The sequence below is a fragment of the Dendrobium catenatum genome, unplaced genomic scaffold (genome assembly GCF_001605985.2).
Source record: "Dendrobium catenatum unplaced genomic scaffold, ASM160598v2 fragScaff_scaffold_589, whole genome shotgun sequence".
In the NCBI taxonomy this organism is placed as follows: Eukaryota; Viridiplantae; Streptophyta; class Magnoliopsida; order Asparagales; family Orchidaceae; genus Dendrobium; species Dendrobium catenatum.
The window spans coordinates 295,221-314,842 of record NW_021319051.1 but is presented as its reverse complement, the minus strand read 5'-3'; the positions used below and the strand labels follow the sequence as shown (position 1 = coordinate 314,842).

The following is a 19,622-nucleotide window of genomic DNA, read 5'->3' as shown; positions in this document are numbered from 1 at the left end:
TTATCTCTGTGCTAGATTTCAAGCAGATACTAAAGAATCTCACATGACTATAGCTAAGAAAATTCTTAGATATCTTTTGGGGACCCAAAACTTATGAATATGGTATCCTAGGCACAACACTTCTTTTGAGATTATTGGATATTCTGATTCTAATTTTACAGGATGTAGAGTGGATAGAAAGAGCACTTCTAGAACTTGCCAATTCATAGGACATTCATTAGTCTCTTAGTCTAGTAGAAAACAAAACTCTATTGCACTTTACACTGCTAAAGCTGAGTATATTGCCTTAGGAAGTTATGTGGCTCAAGTCCTTTGGTTAAAACAATAAATTTTGGATTTAGGAATACCTATAGGCACAATTTTAATCCTTTGTGATAACACTAGTGTCATCTGTATCTCTAAGAATCCTATCTAGCATTTAAAGACCAAATATATTGACATAAGACATCACTTTATTAGAGACCATGTGACCAAAGGAGACATTGAGTTACACCATGTGACAACTGAGATCAATTGGCTGACATCTTTACTAAACCACTGGCTTTTGACACTTTCAGCATCTTAAGAACCAGATTGGGTGTGATTGACATAAATGCATGAACTTGATGTTTATTGAATTTTGAATTTTTTGTTTTGTTGTTGTTTTTTTCACTTTATTTGTTTTAATTTTTACTAGCTTTTGTTTCTTTTTTATTTTATTTTTTATATTTTAGTTTTAATTTTTTTGTGATCACTATTGAAATAATATTTTATGCCATATTTTTGTTTTTTGAAAATTTGTAGTCAATGTTTTATATCTCTAGTTAAAGGAAGAAACATCGTTGATTGTTTCTCTTCCTCTAATCTCCTTTGGTGTAATTTTCTTTTCTGAAGAAAAGTATATCTTTTAAATTAACAATTGGATTTTGCGATTGAGATCTTTTCTATCTTGCTACAATAATATATCGTATATTTATAATGTTCAAAGTCTTTATATTACTTTCAAGTTTTTTCATAATCTTGTTGTTGCATTTATCATATGATTTTGCCTCTATTTTGTGGTTTATTCTTCCTTATATTAGAGAAGAAAGTTTTCTTCTCTAATAACTGGAAGATATACTCATAAGTGAAAGTATTTAAGAGTTTTGAAAAGGGATCTAGCTTACAAAAAAAGACCAATGGCGCCAAATCAAAAGCTCTGCAATGACGCCAAATTGAGAAATATACACAAAGTGTATAAAAAATCAAAAGATGCACAAAGTGCGCCAATCAATTGACAAGAGGCATAAAATGAGCCTATAAAAAGCAAGCTCTCTTATCTTTCAAACTTTTAAAACTTAGAAAAATTCATGATTCATTTGATATTTTCAAATGCTTGATTTTAAATCTCGTGATTGTTACAAATTACTTTGGTATATTATTCTATAATATTTTTTTCTTGAAAGTTCGACAGGGATGTTAAGCCCTAATGAACTAGTCCCGAGGCTAATCAAGAGGGGGGATAAATTGGTATTTAAATAATTCTTTAAGAAGAATCACAAACACAACCAAATAATCACCACATAAATTAAAGGGAGGAAATTAAATGTGGAAGTACAATAAGAAAGAACACACCAGATTTTATAGTGGTTCGGTCAACATAACCTACGTTCACTCCTCAGAGCCTCTCCTCCGAGTATTATACTAAACACAGTGTCTCTCCTTTTGCCCCCGCAGAAAGATGGAGTAGCATGTACAAAAACTCCTTTCCACTAACACTGATGAGGCAAAGAACCCAACTCCTTTTGTTTCCTCCATAAGCAGGTAGAGAAACCAACTCCTTTTGCTTCCTCTTGAAGCAGTTAGAGAACCTCGATCATATGCTAAATTAGATCTCTTTAGACCCTAAGGAACTAGGGACGATGATAGGAGAAGATGATGACGAAACCTTGCTTGGAGCAACCTTTATGAAACCCCTCACAAACTCCCCCTCATAAGACCTCTCTCTCTCCCTTGCTCTATCTCTCCACTTGGCTCTCTCAGGTCAGGACATCAGCAAAAGATGTCTCTTTGAGGAAATAAGTGATCATTTAAACAACAGCTCCAATTAGCCCAAATTATCAACTAATCTTCAAATATCATCAAGGACGATAATACTATCGTCATGTACGATTAGTTCAACTTAACGAATATCATCCAGATAATCGCCCTGGATGGATATATGGATGATGGAAAAATAACTAGATCATCCGGGCTGATTAGTACAAAATGATGAATATCGTCCAAAACATCACCTTGATTGGATGTCTGGATGATATAAAAATAAGTTGATCGTCCAGGCCAATCTCCCGATCGTCTCGGATGATTAGTTCAATTCAGTACATATCATCTAGAGCATCGCCCTGAATGTAGCAAGACTGATTTTTGATCGTCCAGAAAGAACTAAGGTTTGTGAACTGATTGTCTAGGTTGATATGATCGAGTAATCAAACCTTATTTGCTTTCCTTAATGACCATACTAATTTAGGCATAATTTCACTGCATCGTCCATGATGATGTCAAAAAAATGAAAGATACCTAAATAGATCTGGCGGCTGATTCTTTCTAATTTGAGTTTGTCATCCCGGTCGATTCTAATACCGTCTAGGGCGATTTGCTTAATTGCAGCTGCCTTAACTAGGATGCCCTAATTAGGGTTTCTATTTTTAACTGATTGTCTAGGATGATTTTTGGATCATCCCGGCCGAAGTGATATTATAAAATAATAGAAATTTTTCCTCCAAGTGTGTGTGTGTAAGGTTACTTAGCATCAAGATCCACAATGTTATAAAGGACTCAAGAAAATGTAAAAGACACTTGACGGACATTACAAACTAACATTGAGGCTTGCATTTCTTAGTGTCACTTATTTATTCTTGTATAGTGCTTTCTAGTCATATTTAGTCAGACAATGATATATGATGCAATGATGTCATTTGTCCCCATTCCTTACCACTTTTGATATGAATACCCATTCATGTCTCATTATGGATAGCTACTCCCAAAAGGATTCTCAATTAATTACTTATGTCTTATTTCAACAAAGATGGATGAGATATTCTGCTAAACTTTTTAATGAAGATTGTGAAAATAAGAATGACTATAGTGACCTTAGCACCCTAAATGAAAATAAAGATTTCTATTTTTATCAGCGTATTTGTAAAGCTGAAGTCAGAGAGGCTTTAAAGAAAATGAAGGGTGAAAAAGCTGTTGGACCTGATGATATTCCAATAGAGGTGTGGAAATGCTTAGGAGATGAAGGAATTTCATGGCTTACCAAACTTTTTAATACTATTTTGAAGACTAAAAAAGAGGGAGTTGAAGGTAAACTTGAATTATGGAGGTCAACTTTAGAGTCTAAAGGTTTTCGCTTGAGTAGATCTAGAACGGAATATATGGAGTGTAATTTTAGTAGTAATAGACCTAGTGAGGGGATTGTGACTTTGGGCGATCAAGTCATTAATAAGAGTACGCGTTTTAGATATCTTGGATCTATTGTTCAGAGTGATGGTGAAATAGATGGGGATATTATCAGCAGAATTCAAGTTGGATGGTTGAAGTGGAGGAATGCATCAGGCTTGTTATGTGATAGAAATGTACCCCTCAAACTTAAGGGAAAATTCTATAAGATGGTAGTGAGGCCTGCAATGCTTTATGGTGCCGAATGTTGGCCATTAAAAGAGAAGCATAATACTAAGTTAAGTTTGACAGAGATGAAAATGCTCAGGTGGTTGAGTGGCTTTACCCTTAGAGATAAGATACGAAATGAGCAGATACGTGAAAAGGTTGTAGTAGCTCCAGTAGTCTATAAGATTAGAGAGAGTCGCCTTAGATGGTTTTGGTCACATAAAACGGCGGCCTTCCGATGACCCGGTTAGAAGAGTAGAGGTATTAGATTTGACTTATGTTAAGAAAGGTAGGGGTAGACCTAAAAAGACTTGGTTAGAAAATATTAGGAATGACCTTTCTTTATTAGATTTAAATGAGAATTAGACTTTTAATAGGACACAATGGAGAAAAAGGATTCATGTAGCCGAACCCACGTAGTGGGATAAAGGCTTGTTGTTGTTGTTGTTGTGGTGGTCAAATATCAATTAGCCATCTTATTTATTTGGATACCTTTGAATGTTTAGAAGTGTTGACTCACAAGCTTATTTTCTCTGAATGAGTTTTTGGATTGTTTTAGTCTTCTTAAGAGGTTGTAGCTAACTTTAATAAATATGATGTTTGCTAATTCGAAATTGGAAGAACAAGTTTTTGTCTCCTAAAGGAAATATTCAAGTGATTAAATCCTTCATTTAGAGCTATCTATCTTATTTGCATGATAATTTTCCCCTTTTGAAATTGGTGATTAGAGATGTTAGTAATAATATTTTTAGGTTTATATTTTTTTTATTGATAATATGGATTTTTTAAGCATATTACTATTTCATATAAACCTAAAAATATCCTACAAGATATTTTTTAGGTTTATATGAAATAGTAATATGCTCAAAAAATTCCATATTATCTATTGATCTTAAACTAAACTTCTTAAGTCCAAATGTGGGATGTGTTTTCCATCACTCATTATTCTTAAGGAAACTTGCAAATTGAAACTTATATGAAGAACTATTCATAGTTCTAATCCCTAAAGCTTTTTGGTTGGGGACTATCCATCTTGAACTCACTACCTAATTTTACTATTGAGTTTAGATAAGAACATCAACTTGTTTTCCCGTAATTGTGGTGATGACTTTCAATTAAGATTGGATAATTTCCCTTTTTAATTCATGTTCATTAGGTTAATGGTTCTTAATTAGAAAGATAAGGGGTATCTAATTTATTCCCTTTTAATATTCTTGTTAATTTTTAAATCCACTATATTATTGAAAAGTAAAATTTCCCCATTCCTTATTTTGTGCAAGATGTGTTTTACTTTAATAATATGAAAGTTATAAACATTAATAATGAAAAGGATCAGTGACCAAAGAATAAAAAATTTGATTTGTTTTTAGTGATTATAAGAAAATCTCTTTACATTAACATCTCATATTTATATTTGATAAAATTTGTTCGGCTCAAAGGTTTTCTTTTATGATATTTGGACTGGATTTGGATGACATTGATTTATTGATGATAGAGATTAATTCCCTAATTATTAGCAAGCTTTACATTAACATTATTTACACAATAAGTGTTGGAACCAAATTTGTTCGATAGAAGAAACCATACTTAACTAGAATATTGTCCTACAAAGCTTACAAACATATTGATGATAATGGTGAGGAAGAATGAAGAACCTAAATATGAATGATATAGAAGAATCGATTAGTAAAATATCTTCTATCATAATCAAGAGTACAAAGATATGTGTAGAGTTTAGGATGACTTCTAAAAAGTCAAAGTCTTCCTCTCAAAAAGAAATCTCTCTCTCTCTCTCTCTCTCTCTCTCTCTCTCTCTCTCTCTCTCCCCCCCCCTCTCTATCCCTCATTCCTAATCACCCCCCATATTTATAGAATTTTAAAGGTAGGAAAGGCTACAAAGAAAAATAAAAAATACATGGTACACATAGAAATTAATACATTGCTACATGTTAATTATGGACATGTGACACCTAGTTATTAAACCCAATATGTTGAAGCCAATAGTTTTATGAGTTATTTGTTATTAGTTGAGTTCAAGAGAGAGTGAGTACAAGCAGGGAGAGTCTTGAGAGGGGATTTACTTTGTGATGTTAAAGTTATTATGGTGGCATTTCTGTATGGTGCTCACACCTTGAGAGACTTATACTCCTACTCCTAGTTCTTAGAGAACCAATGAGTGCTTTTGTGAAAGTAGATCTACCATTAAGGATTTGTACTGAAAAATCGGCACCTAGGAAGGTTCCTATTCAAATAAGAAAAGCTTCCTTATCCCAAGAGAGATTTTGGAAATAGTTGTATCCTTGGTTAGGGCACACATGTCATTAACCTTTCACTTGCTCTCACAGTGGCTATTACTACTTATGAGTATGAAGAGCCTCTAAGCCACAAGGTTCCAATGATAGGTTCCTATCACAAGCTTGAGGCGATGGACTTTGGATATCTTTCCCCATCAGTGGTGAGTTTGCATGGTGCTCCTTCTGTGATAGGTAAGCATGAATAGATAAGTATGATTATTAATGAATTACAATATTAGGATAGAAGGTTTCTATTGTGAGGAGCAAGTAGTATGTGTTTCCTTTAGTGAGCTGTTGTAGCTTCTACCAAGTGAATAGGAAATGAAAACTTTGGAGCAGTGGTTAACGTCAAGTATCATAGGGGGAATATACCTTATAAACAATTACTATAAGTCCATTTATAGTTTTTTGACAAAAATTTTGACAATCCTTCTATGATGTTAATAGGAAAATCATTTGTAAATTTGCATCTACCATGCCCCAAAATGAACTCATCATCATTGATAATGAAGGTGAGGCTGGCATGGATCAGGGTGCCATAAGGTAGGTTAGTCTGGAATAATGAAAGACCAAAGGAACTACTATGGATCTAGGAAAAATTGAAGAAGTGGAAACTCTAATTCTTGGTTTGTTGGAGGTGTAGGTTGAACTGCCATGGGGTAAATAGTTGGGGGTTAATGCCGTCAGGGTACCAACGACTTTGCTCTACAATTGCCATTCTTCTTATCTTCCTCCCTTATAGTTGATTCACTACAGGAAAATCGCTGGTACCGGCGGACAAAATTCATCCGAAAACGCTCAAAATTCGTCGGAAATTAGAATTTCCGACGGTTTTTTTTTTCCGGTAAAATGTGCATCGGAAAAGTAATGCCGACGCAAAATAGAACGCCGAAAATATTTCTGACGAATTTCTGGTGGAATTTTTCCGCCGGTATAATTTTCGGTGAACTATTTTGCACTTTCTGAGCTTTGGTGGAAGATTAACTCATGTTAAAAGTGTTATATGCTCCTTGCCAGTTTATATCTTTCAAATTTTATTGCCAACTAAAGAGGTTTGTAATATAGTGCATAGGATTATTAATATGTTTTTGGAAAGGAACTTCCAGCAATTCAAAAATTTCCTGGGCTTCTTATGATAGATGTTGTGGTGTTTTGGCTAAAGGGGGTTTAGGTTGTAAAAGTATGAATAACTTAACTTATGCCTTTTCTTTTAAGCTTTGGTATAATTTTCATGCTAAAGTGAGTCTTTGGGCTAATTTTATGTCTACTAAATATTGTATTGGTAAACATCCTTCTATCTATGTTTTTAATCAAGGCGACTCTTTAGTGTGGTAAGGTTAAATGGTCTGTTGGGCCTTTCATTTCTTGGGGGCTTGGTGAGGGTAATATTTTTTTTTAGCAGATTGCTGTTGGATAATCAGTCTATTGATGCCATTATGAATACTTCTTCTATTGCAACTGTTAAGGTTAATTCTTTCATTTCGAATAATTGTTGGGATTATGAAAAACTCTCTAATATCATCCCGGACTGCATTATTCATCAAATTTTGAACCTTCCTATCAATACTGCTTTTAATGATATTATCTTATGTGATTTGTCTAAAGATGGTTGCTTTTATTTTGCTGTCTAGTAATCCCTTTAATTTACACTTATTTTGCTGTTTGCTTTTAGGTGGGCCATTTTTATGTGCTCTCTCTCTCTCTCTCTCTCTCTCTCTCTCTCTCTCTCTCTCTCTCTCTCTCGGTGGGATGCTTGGTTGCTTATTATAATCAGAGGTGGTTGTCTTCCTAATGTCCCTCTGCCTGGCTTATATTCTGATCATTGGTTGGTTTAGTATGATGATGGGATTCAATATTTGGTATATTAATTACTATTATTAATTTTATCTGCAACCCTTTTAGACATTTCTATTATGTTCTTTGTGCCTATCAGATGTTTTGCATGAATTTTTTGGTGCTGAGGATTAAAGATATGGATTTGAGGATGGCTGGCTGGAGCTTTTTGAAGTTTTTTGGTTTGCTCTTTTTTTGGGTGCTTGTGCTTGAGCACCGTAGAATGTACCTAGATAATATATTTTGTATTATTCTGTAGCAGGGAACTCGAGCTTGTAGGTTTTTTTGTTTCTTTTTATGATTGTAGCTCGTATGAGCAATAGAAAGCTTGAGGTCCCCTTAAGGACTTTGTACCCCTTTTATTTAATCAACATGCAGGCCCCTATGTAAGTTTTTCCTAAAAAAAATTTTAAATTTCATAATTAATTAAATGTAATTAATAATAAAAAAGTAGGCAAAATTTTATCTAATTCTAAATAAATAAAATAATAAATGAAAGATATAATTAAATCTTTAATCAATTCCAAGATTTCATGCATTAGCTCCATCATTTTTTAAAAAAATGCACTTTGCATTGAAATAAAAAAAGCTATTACAAACTTTTTTTTTTTTTTGAAAGAAAGCATATAGCTGATATTCCTTAATAAAAAGGAAATTATTGCGAAATAAGTGATAGGAATATTATCACAATCTTCGTTCAATAAACAAGTAAGAATTGAAGGAACATTATCATCTAAAATACTCCAATAAAAACTTCTTAATAATGCATCAGTTGCACAACAATCTACAACTTTATTGCAATGCCTTGGTATAAAATTAAAATTAACATTCTTAAATTTTTCTAAAATAGAAAGAACAGCCAAACTCTTGTCAGATTTTGGACATGACTTATAATTCTACATTAGTTTGATAATGTTAATGTTATCTCCTTCAATCCAAAATCTGTCAGCTTCCAGCATCCATTCTTCAATAATTTCATTAATAGTTGTACAGTAATAACTTCTAATTAAGCTACATCCCAATGAAATAAATTCTTTCCCAAAGCTGAGATGAATCTTCCCCTTTAATCTCAAACAATAATGCCATTTCCTGTTTTATTGTTTTTTAGCAAAGACGCATCAACATTAAAATTGATTCAATTTGGAGGTGGGGGATGCCAAATTTTATTAGATAGCTGATTAGGCTGATTAACATCCCAATTATCCATTATTAATTCAAAATGTGGCCTGATTGTAGTTGCATGAACGTGAGATGCAATTAGGCATATAGAGAAAACAACTTTACCATGTTTCTTATATTTTTTGTTTTTTCATGCATGAAAAACAGTTGAATAATAAATTCTACCTAACAGACATTATGACAACGATAAAATTGAATTTCTGAAGCATGTTATTGAAGGAATTGAAAACTGGTAATGAAATTCCCCAATTGTTGATCACTGCAATTATATCCTTCAGTTTCAAACATCCAACATTAATATGATACATATTTTCTTCTTCATTTCAGCCTAACGGACAAAGATTATATTCCATAAGATTTTTATGCATCAGCCACAAATTTGTTGGTATTGCATTATTTCCAACTCTCCACCAAAATTCTTATTAAAGGAGGAATATGATAGGTTTGCCTATCTTTGAGTAGTTTGTAATTATGTCTTTTCTATTTAATGCAAATTGCAGTTCCTTTCAAAAATACTCTCCACCAAAATAAAGCTTCTCTTGTATTTAACTTCAGATTCTTAATCTAATTAAAACTATTAACTTTAGATCTATTTGAAAATAATACTCCATTACAAGTACTATGATTGTTTTACCAGAATACTGACACAGTAGTTCTAATTTATCATCATTCAAATCAGGATAAATGGGAATTTGCTTAATCAGATCAACTAAATCATTCCCAAAAAATTTTGAAGAGAATTTGCTTCCCAACAGCCATTTGCATCAGTAAAATCTTCCACTAGAAGATTCTGCTTATTATCACGAGTATAAAATGTGGGCCATAAATTTAAAGATTAATTTATAATCCCTATATCAGAAAGAACACAAATAATTATGCCATTACAGATTTTCCACCTTACAATAGATCTTAGATGCTTAGCCCCATCAATCAGGATCTTCCATACCACAAAATAAAAATGATTTTGGAGAAAAATTCCAACATTATCACCATATTTTGCTTTGATAATCCTGTTGAGTAAGGAATTAGTATGTACACAGAAATTCCATGAAATTTTAGCTCTAAGAGGACCTTTCCACATAGCAGTTGATCTAAAACGAAACCCTCCCAACTTGCAAGGAAGAGAAAGATCACTCCACTTAACATAATGCATCCCCTTGTCTTACCATGTCTTTATACCATAAAAATTCCTGCATAAGTTTTTCAAATCATCTAGTACTCATTTAGTCACCAATGAATGTGAAATAAGGAAGGTTGGTAAAGATAGAAGATATAATTTGATCAAACAATCTTTCCAGCTAAAGAAAGATTTCTACTTCCTCAAGAATTCAGCTTTTCTAGTGCAAGATGCAAGATGGATTGAAAATCCGAAGCAACATATTTTCTAAGAACAACCTTCACACCAAGGTAGATTAACTCCTTAACAAGTCTAAAGCCAGTTTGCATCTAATACCTTCTTCCTCCTTATACTCATAGCCTTAGAGCAAATTAGGACATATTTGCTTTCAGTAATTTTAACCCCATCCACAAGCAATAATTTGCAAGAATGCTTTTAATCAGAGATAAAGATTGAATTTTGGCTTCTTCAAAAAATAGAACATCATCAACATATAATAAATGTGATATTTTCTTTGCATTTGGAGAAATCTTGATACCCAAATTTCTTCCTCTTTGGTGAAAATCCTTGGTCAGAGCAAAGTATGAATAAATAGGGAGACAACTGACAACCTTTTTTAAAACCACTATCAGCTTTAATCCAATCAGATTTTTTATTATTAATCAAAATGGCAAACCTACAATTAAACCCACATTGCATAAACCAATTTATAAAAGTAAGAGGGAATTTCATAAGTTTCATGGTTTGAAGTAGAGTTTCCCAACTCATATTATCATAAGCTTGTTCCGTGTTTACTTTCAAAGTAAAGAATCCCTTCTTGTAAGCTAAAAATATGAATTTATTAAACAATTCCTGAGCAAGTAGACAATGACTGATATGGATCTATTTGGAACATATGCTACTTGTTCTTTTGAGATGAAATGAGGAATTACCATTTTAAATATATTCAAGAGCATTTTAGCAATAATTTAGTATGTTGTTTGACAAAGACTAATAAGACTAAATTTAGATGGTTCACATGCATTTTCAACCTTTGGTGTAAGAATAACCAAAGTATCTTTCCAACCACTAAGCATGACACCATTTTTAAAAAAAGAGAAATTGCATTCCAAACTTCAACTTGGATGGTATCCCAATAAAATTTGAAGAAAGTGGGAGACTTACCATCAATTCCATGAGATTTATTGTTTCCCAATTGAATTACAACATATTTGAGATTTTCTTTAGAAAAAATATTTTTCAACAAATCTTGCATATTCTTATCTATACAATGATCATCTAAGAAAAAATTAGAAGGATTCAGGGTAGAGAGAGAAAGTCCATGATTATGTAGAGAGAGCATTTTTCAAAAATCTTTTTCATGTGTTTTTAGGGTTTCTCCGAAGGCGGTGGAAGGTCACTGGCCTCCGTCGGCTGGCAGTCCTTTCGATGATCAGCATTCTATGATGGGTGCAATGTTCTTGACTCATTCAATGAAGGCGGCTTGTTTAATCTGAAAAAACCTATTGAAGATATAGGTAAAGGGAAAAATGTAATTGCTGATAGCTTAGTTAAAATTTCACATAAATCTGCATCTCTCTGGGAGTCTAGATTTTATTTGAAATCAAACTATGATGCTTCTTCTTCATCAGGATCAAAGATGGCATTGGATGTACTGGGAGAGGATAAACTTATAGGATGGGCTTTGGGTTGGTCAATTTGGTTGGACTTCTTGTTATTTAGTATTGGTTGCTATTATCTTTCTCCTTATCTCTGCTAGATGTTTTATGGGATCTACAAATGTATTTCTACTACCATTTTTATGGTGACGAAGAATTGTCTACAATTGCTAACTTTTACTGAACTTTGTTGCATTTCTTTATGCTCGAATGAGTATGGGTATATAACTGAGAGGCATTGGGGTTTTCATCATGATGTATGCTATGGGCATACCTTTCTGAGCTCTTTTTGTAATATCAGTTTCTGCTCCAGGTTCGTCCGGACGAAGTCGGATCGTCCGGGACGATCGGTACAGGTTGTGCTGAGAAAATCATGTTTGGCTGTTTGGTTCGTCTGGACGAAATCAGGATCGTCTGGACGAAAATAAGTCAGTGAACCCTTCGCCGGGGACGATGTTCAATTTTCGTCTGGACGAAATAATTCTCTTCATGGATCGTCCGGTACGAAGCTCGATCGTCCAGGACGATCAGTCTGGATATATATAGAAATGAGATATTTTGAAGAGAGAGAAAAAGTTGAGGAGAGAGAAAAACAAAGGAAAAAGTGGAAAAGCGGATTTTCGGACGACGCGGAGCCGTTTTCGTCCGAAGTGGCTGTTGAGGAAATTGCTGTGCTCGAGGTAAGGCACATTCCGCCTTTCTCAATTTTCAGAACCGTCGTGTTTGGCGGTATATTCTGTCCGGATTTCGTTTTCGTTAATGATTTTTGTCCGTATCTGTTGATTGGCTCAGTTTTTACCGCGTAACTTTCTGTATATTGTTGACGTGCCGAGTGTGCACATTTTGGTTATTTTCTGAAGATTTTCGTCCGGGTATTTTTGATTCGACTGTGTTTTTAGTCGACCAGATTTTTCTGTGAAATTGGAATTTATCTGTGCAGTAGAATAAATGTTCTGAAATGTTGATACCTGTATTCTGTGCGAATTCGGTAAATTTTCTTTGCAGAAATTTTTGTGTAAATTCCGTATACTGCCGTTGTGCTGCCCGATTTTTGAGTAATTTCTGAATTGTCCGGATTTCTTCTGAATTGAAATGCTATCTGTATAAGCTATAAAAAGGGAGTTATAAGGGGCCTGAATCCTATGAGATTCAGTTAGTGAAACGGGAAATCTGCAATGAGATCAAATCTGATATCTGTTCTGTTCCGGATCCGAGGAAACAATCTGTTTAGGTGCTATATGCACTATAAATGTATTCTGGTGCTATAAGCACATCTGATCTGATCTGTTTTGGTGCCGTGAGCACAAAGGGAGGCATAAGTGGCCTGGATCCTATGAGATTCAGTCAGTGTCTGGGAAGGGAGGCATAAGGGGCCGGAATCCATAGAGATTCCGTCAGTGTCAGGGCATTTAGCTATATGCATCTGTACTATTTTCTGTATCTGTTCTGTTCTGTACGAAATTGTGATTATGATATGATATGATCCGTACGATTCTGATTTCTGATTCTGACTCTGTTGATTTGTTCTGTTCTGATACGATCTGTACGACTCTGATGTGATTTGATACCTGTCCGTAAGTTTTGATTTCCAATTCTGTTCCGATTTCTGATCTGATTTCTGTCCGATGAATTTGGTTCTGTTTTCTGAGAATTTAGATTGGTGGTTTGTTGCTTTGCTGAGCTGTTGAGCTCACCCTTGCTTTCTGGTGGTTTTCAGGTTCTGGGAAGGGCAAGGAAGTTCAGGACTAGGTTTCAGAGTCTGATCAGATTAGGTACTTTTGTACTTTTGATTTTTGTACAGTCATGGCTTTTCTGTTCTGTCCTTCTTTCTGTCGAAAGCCATGTACTGTTCTGTAGATGATTATTTTGAGGAAATGAAAAGATAGATGTTTTGTTCCGCTGCATTTGATGTTTTTAGTAGCTCTGTTGTTCTGTGTGCTTCTGTTGAGTTAAGAATTTGAAAGATCAGTTCAGTAACCTAATCCAAAGCCAGATCCTGGTTAAGAAAGGTCTCTCGTCGCGATCCGGCTCGGGCGGGATCCGTCCCCGTCGGGTCGGGTCGTGACAAGCTTTTTGTGGTATCAGAGCACTGGTTTTGGAAACAGGTTGAATTGTAAAACAGAGCTCTAGGAAGTGATCAGTGAGTCTGTCTAGGAGGTAGTTTTGGGTCGTTTGGCTTTTTATTGTGTTATTTTGTGTTGTTTTGTGATAGTTTTCCGGATTTTCTGGATTTTTCTGTATGGATCAGCCAGACCCAGACATGACAGACGGTCAGAGTGACGATCAGGCAGCACCAGTGGGGAGTACAGCCCCAGTGGTCGGTGCTGATACGCTTTCACAGTTTGCTTCACTTGTTGCTCAGATGATGAGCGAGACTCAGAGCAGAACTTCGACTGTTAGATCTGAGGACATTGATCGACACCTGCAGTTATTTTTGAGGTTGAAGCCTCCGAGGTTTGAGGGCGCTGTTGAGCCCAGAGCAGCCGAGGAGTGGCTGAGGAGATTGGAGAAGACTTTTGACGGGATGCAGTGTCCTGCAGACAGGAAAGTTCCGTTAGCTGTTTTTCTGTTGGACGGTGAGGCTGAGCACTGGTGGGATGGCCAGCAAGCAGCCAGATTTCAGGGCAGATTGAACTCTTTGATTACTTGGGAGGAGTTCACCGAAGTATTTCGGGACTGGTTTGTTCCCCCTTCTGCACGACAGCAGATGCAGGAGAGTTTTCTGAGACTTGTTCAGGGGAGCAAGACGGTGATGCAGTACGAGGCTGAGTTTACTGCATTAGCCAGGTACGCTCCGCAGCTGGTTAGCACGTCTGCTGAGAGGTGCTACAGATTTCTGAGAGGCTTACGAGACACTTTGAGGCAGCCTCTGATACCGTTCCGGATTACTGATTTCTCTGAGCTTGTGGAGCGAGCTCGTCTGATTGAGAATGACATGACGGCTACTCAGCAGCGGTGGACTGCGAGTAGGAAGAGGTTTGGAGGAGAGACATCTGGCAGTGGTTCCTCTGGGAAGAGGAGATTTGTTCCTGGATCTGGATCTGGAGATTCCAGGAAGAGCGGAGGATCGTCTGGTACTGCTACCAGTACGACTAGTTCTGGATCTGTCAGTACGGCACCTGTGTGCCAGAGTTGTGGACGGCGACACCATGGCCAGTGCTACAGGATAGCTGGTCTTTGTTTCAGATGTGGTCAGCCGGGACATAGGATTGCAGAATGTCCGCAGATGGGATTTGATCAGCGTTCTGAGCAGCGATCTGAGGGCTTTGTCAGACCTGTTGGTTCAGCAGCAGGAAGACCGAGGACTGTTCCTCCTCGCCCTGAGGGATTTGCTTGATATTTCTTTTACATTAGCACTAACTAATTGGAGTGCTATGTTTCTAATAGTTAATAAAATAATATAATATGCTACAAATATTAAGGAATTAGATGAAATACCTATAATTTTTAATCTTTATGGGAGACACATCAAAGTATTTATTTTTTATTATTGACTTATTTTTAATAAAATTAGATGATGTTGAAGTAAGTTAATTTAGTTGTTAAAGGTCGTAGACGGAATTATTGAGTTTATATATCTGAATAATAATTACATTAAATTTATGCTTCAATTTTTTTTAAATAAATACAAAAAAAGATATTTTAGTCTCATAATTGATAATTTTGACTCTTGTATTAATTCAAAGGCATGTAGTTAAAAAAAAATCAACTAAAACTCTTCTGCTCAAAATGAATGGTATGTATACTTCAGCGTTAACACCAGTCATCCATGATGCTGCAAATCAGATGTCCTTATGCCGCTATCCGCCGTCGCCGCCCAACCCCACCTCTTCCTATTCTTCCCAAACTGCCTCCTCCGCGTTCCCAGCCACTCTACTATCGGCTCTCCCCAGCGTTTTCCCTCCAAACTCTCTTCATCTCTTATCCGCCACGTCTCTCTTCCGGCTTCCGCATCGCCGACGGCGGCAGAGGGTAGTAACTACCCCTCATCTGCCGCCGCCGTGGTCGAAGCCATCCGTCGTTCGTCTCCAGCATCCCCAGTGGAGTTCACCCAGAGGGTGGATAGGACTGGGAAAACTTGTCTTGTCCTTTATAGCTCTGATTTCCAGGGACTTTGCATGGAGCAGCTCGAACTCTTCCTAGCCGTTGTGGATCCACATGCTGCCCTATCGGTTAGTAAGCTCTATTTGTATTGTGCGGATAATTGGTTCAAGTATTTGAGTTGTTTCTTTTTTGTTCCGTTTGGCTCAAAGTAGTATTTAGCTCAAGTGGTATATGGTAAATCCTGTAAATCTAAATCTTGATAGGATTAAAACCTGACCCACATATAATTAAGGAAGTAAAATGAGCATGTGACACAATTTTTAAATGAAAAACACGGGAATGAAAAATCATGGATTAGCTTAGTCGAGATAACTTTCACCACCCTCACCCAAACTTGGAGAAGACATAAATACGAAGTAGGTGAATAATTTGTAGCTAGCATCCTCGGATTTGATGACATGATTAGACTAGAAGGTTGAATATCGAGATAGTTCACTCGGAGGTGAAGATGACATGATGTAGGGGCAACAAATGAAGTGGTGTAGGAAGGGCATGGAGGCCACTAAAGATGGCTAAATGTGTTGTCTTTTGAATGTCGAGGAGGTGATGAGGCATATTATAAAGTTATGGAGGCCATTGAAGATGGCCATATCAACGCCTTCTCATCAAAGTGAAGGCAACATGCCTTGAAGGCTTCACCAAGTTAGTACTAGAGGGTCATGGAGTTGATTTTAAGAAATTAAAATGATCATTTCGCTAGTGTTTGATACAATGCAACATGATGTGGTAGTGAGATGGTTTAGGAAGTCAGTGGAGGCTATTGAAGACAATTGGTTTGGTCATTCCCTAGAGGTGGCGGCTAAGGGAATCCAAAAGTGGTACTGCGGATGGCAATGATGGGTGTTCAAGGTAATCAATCTTCTAAAATAAGCAGATTGAATGATTTGTAGTCTATGGATAGCTAACGGTATATTCCCTTGGAATTAACCTCTGATTGAAGAGTGGGGTGGCATGATGGTTTTTCTTTAGCCAAAAAGGTTGGATTGTATGACCGAAGGCTAACGACAGATGGGAGAAGAACATTCCCTCTTCTGGGGGAACTTTTATTTTGTCCGATCACCTGACGTAGCTCTACGTTCGGACGCCAGTAAAATAGTGCTACCTGTTCTCACTATTTACCGCGCGGCCCGACAACCTTGACCCGGAACGGAGACGAGATTGCTATGTTCGTGTGTTGCTAGGTATTGCTCGGTATTGGTCGATTTTGCTCAGCAATAACGAGAAATACCATTCTGTGAAGATCAATACCGAGCAATACCGACTAATACCGAGAAATACCAAGTTTTTCTCGGTATTGCTTGGTATTGGTCTTCACAGAGCGATATTTTTCATTATTGCCAAGCAATACCGAGCAATACCGAGCAATACCTAGCAATACCGAGCAATACTTAGAGCAATACCGAGTAATACGCGAACATAACAATCCTGGGTCAAGTCGTCGGGCCGCGCGATATTGAGTAAGACCACGTGGCGACATGTTATTGGCGTCCGAACGTAGAGCTACGTCAGGTCACCTGACCTAATAATTGTTCCTTCTGGGGGGTTGTGTGTGGCAGACGGGGAAGAATAGTCTATCTTTTGCAAGGATTAAGGTTACTACATTACTTGTGACAATGACAAATGTGGAAGAATAGTCTCTCTTTGAAGGATAGGTAACTGTATGATTTTTAGACAATAATGAATGGAGATAATAGTTCTCTTGAAATCAGTGAGGATTATACAACCTGAATATAATAGTGAAGGAAGAATAGTTTTTTTTCATAAAATGTGCAGGGGCTATTCGACACAAAGTCAATAACAAAGAGACAAAGGATAGTCCTTCTCTTGGACTAATATGACTTGTATTTGAAGGTGAAGGGAGGATTTGAGAATACTAGATTGGTTAATTGACAAGTTGGATCAGAACCTCAAATGCTTTTAGTCTAAAATGCCCTAAATAAAGATAATTATGATTTGTTTATAGATTTTGAGGGAATACTCCAGTTTTTATTCAATATTATACCAGAATATTCCTTGTTCTTATCGACAACGATCTAGTTGAATCGCACCCCCTTGATCAAAGTAGTGTAGGCAATCTTTCATTTAGGATAGCCTGATTTATCTTCTCAGGCCAAAGATTAATTGGACGGCTTGTGGTGCTACTGTTACTATTTAATGATGAAATCTTCCATTAGTAAACCAAATCTATTATTTTGTAGAACTTAATGCCCTGATTCTTATAGAATTGATGGATTAAAAATCCTATGGTTGGATTGACAGGAATATTTCTGCAAATATTCATATATCAAAATTGGGTTGTAAAAAAATGGCAATAATAGACAGCCTTTTTGAGTTAAAATTTCTCGCCTTATTAAGAGCAATCACTCACTAAAAATAGCTCTTGAAAGGGAGACTTGTAGATGCATAGGAATTTGGTATAGTTCAGATATATTCGATCGAATTCTTTGAAAATGGAAATATCCTATTTGCGGGCATCGCATGCAAGCTCACTGAGAGGGGATGCCAGGTGGTTTGCCAATAGGCTGGTGATAGTGGTTGCTGCCTCCCATGGAGTGTGTGGCATGCCTTTGAGTCCATGCTGGGTTCCACAGACATGGGGAGGGTAGGCCATGACTTGGCATGGCTGATCCGGTCCAACTTGGCCCAATTCATTCCCTGAACGTGCTTGGATTTGGAGATTTTGCAGTTATTTAAATCATGGCATGAAAATGTTGTTTGGAGTCTGTTGGGCACCTAAAGATATATTTTATAGCCAGTTAAGTATTTTAAAGGCTTTGAGATTTGCGATATTTCTCAGAACTCGTGCTTCGTTTGATAGGTATTTTGATTTGCAATAGTATGTATCCTGAATCTTCAAAAATTACTTTGAAAAAAAGATAGAACAAGAATAGAGTTTATTGAGCAAAATTATGTTTTTTCCGTATTGTTTTTTTCAGCTCTCAAGCAAGTTCATCAAACTTTTGTTTGTTGTTCCTTGTGCTCTATGATTCAGTTTTTTATTCCAAAATTTGTGAAGAAACTAGTCAGACTGTTTACACAACGTTTTGGCTGTAAATTTTTAATTCTTATAATTTGTTGGGTATATGTTAATGTTAATTTGCAGGTTTATGTGAGACCTGCAGGAAGCTATGTCATGGACCAGCTAGAACTAAGGCGAGTCATCTATTATCCTGGAACGGGGATATCACAAAATGAAGAGTGTGTAATAGTTGTTGGTAATTTTTCCGTACCGGGAGGTTTGCATATAGCCGAGATCGCTATTTCTAGACAAGAAGTATATTCTTGTTATTATTACACTTTCTATTTCCAATATGAATTATTTTTTAAGTGTATCGTCTGTATTGATTACACGTACTCGTTTGGGTAGGTGGAGGTTGTAGCTGAATTTGGAGCTATTGTTTTCCCTTTGGTGAAACATCCATTTGTTGTTGGCTTTCTTGTTGCCGAGTTACCTAAAATTAAGGTTGCAAATTGTGCAACATTTGGTAATGATCAAAGTAATGAAAAACAAAAATAATTCATTTTCACGTGGATAAAGCTTAGGGGTTACTTCAATGTTTTGTTTCAGAAGCCTGGGAGCCCTTGGGATTCAAAGAGGAATTTGATAGAAGTTATGGTCAGTCCACATCTGAGAGAAGGCTAAGAGCTGTAATGATTTCTCGCTCCTTGGCTACTGCATATGTTATGGATCAGGTAGCTAATCAATAACGCTCATTGATTTGGTTAATTTACCTTCAATTTGTTCATGTTTGGCATGATATATGGACTTTCCTCTGAATAAATTATCCTCATCATCACCATTATTATCCTTTT

At 36.2% G+C, this 19,622-nt stretch overlaps 2 protein-coding genes across 6 annotated transcripts; both read left to right on the top strand.

The window, feature by feature from the left end:
• Positions 1 to 13,965: 13,965 nt before the first annotated feature.
• On the top strand, positions 13,966 to 15,042 carry LOC114579636. Its single transcript, XM_028694886.1, has 2 exons — positions 13,966 to 14,370; positions 14,464 to 15,042. The coding sequence occupies exons 1-2, from the start codon at positions 13,966 to 13,968 to the stop codon at positions 15,040 to 15,042; spliced, it is 984 nt and encodes a 327-aa protein (XP_028550719.1).
• A 392-nt stretch (positions 15,043 to 15,434) lies between these two features.
• On the top strand, positions 15,435 to 19,534 carry LOC110099555 (chloroplast sensor kinase, chloroplastic-like). 5 transcript variants are annotated; one of them, XM_020826757.2, is made up of 4 exons: positions 15,435 to 15,877; positions 18,913 to 19,083; positions 19,177 to 19,294; positions 19,381 to 19,532. In XM_020826757.2, exons 1-4 carry the CDS (start codon positions 15,500 to 15,502, stop codon positions 19,515 to 19,517), a joined length of 804 nt encoding a protein of 267 aa, XP_020682416.1. In that variant the 5' UTR covers positions 15,435 to 15,499; the 3' UTR covers positions 19,518 to 19,532. The 5 variants fall into 5 exon arrangements, with proteins under 5 accessions (XP_020682416.1, XP_028550722.1, XP_028550721.1 ...); XM_028694889.1 differs by having other exon boundaries at positions 19,177 to 19,306; XM_028694888.1 differs by having other exon boundaries at positions 19,177 to 19,306; positions 19,378 to 19,532.
• The last annotated feature ends 88 nt before the right edge of the window (positions 19,535 to 19,622 follow it).

Coding starts and splice junctions, on each gene's coding strand:
- LOC114579636 (XM_028694886.1), top strand. CDS start 13,966: ATGACAGACGGTCAGAGTGACGATCAGGCAGCACCAGTGGGGAGTACA. Junction 14,371..14,463: donor CTTGGGAGGAGTTCACCGAA/GTATTTCGGGAC, acceptor ACGGTGATGCAG/TACGAGGCTGAGTTTACTGC.
- LOC110099555 (XM_028694888.1), top strand. CDS start 15,500: ATGCCGCTATCCGCCGTCGCCGCCCAACCCCACCTCTTCCTATTCTTC. Junction 19,084..19,176: donor TCGCTATTTCTAGACAAGAA/GTATATTCTTGT, acceptor TCGTTTGGGTAG/GTGGAGGTTGTAGCTGAATT. Junction 19,307..19,377: donor AACATTTGGTAATGATCAAA/GTAATGAAAAAC, acceptor GTTTTGTTTCAG/AAGCCTGGGAGCCCTTGGGA.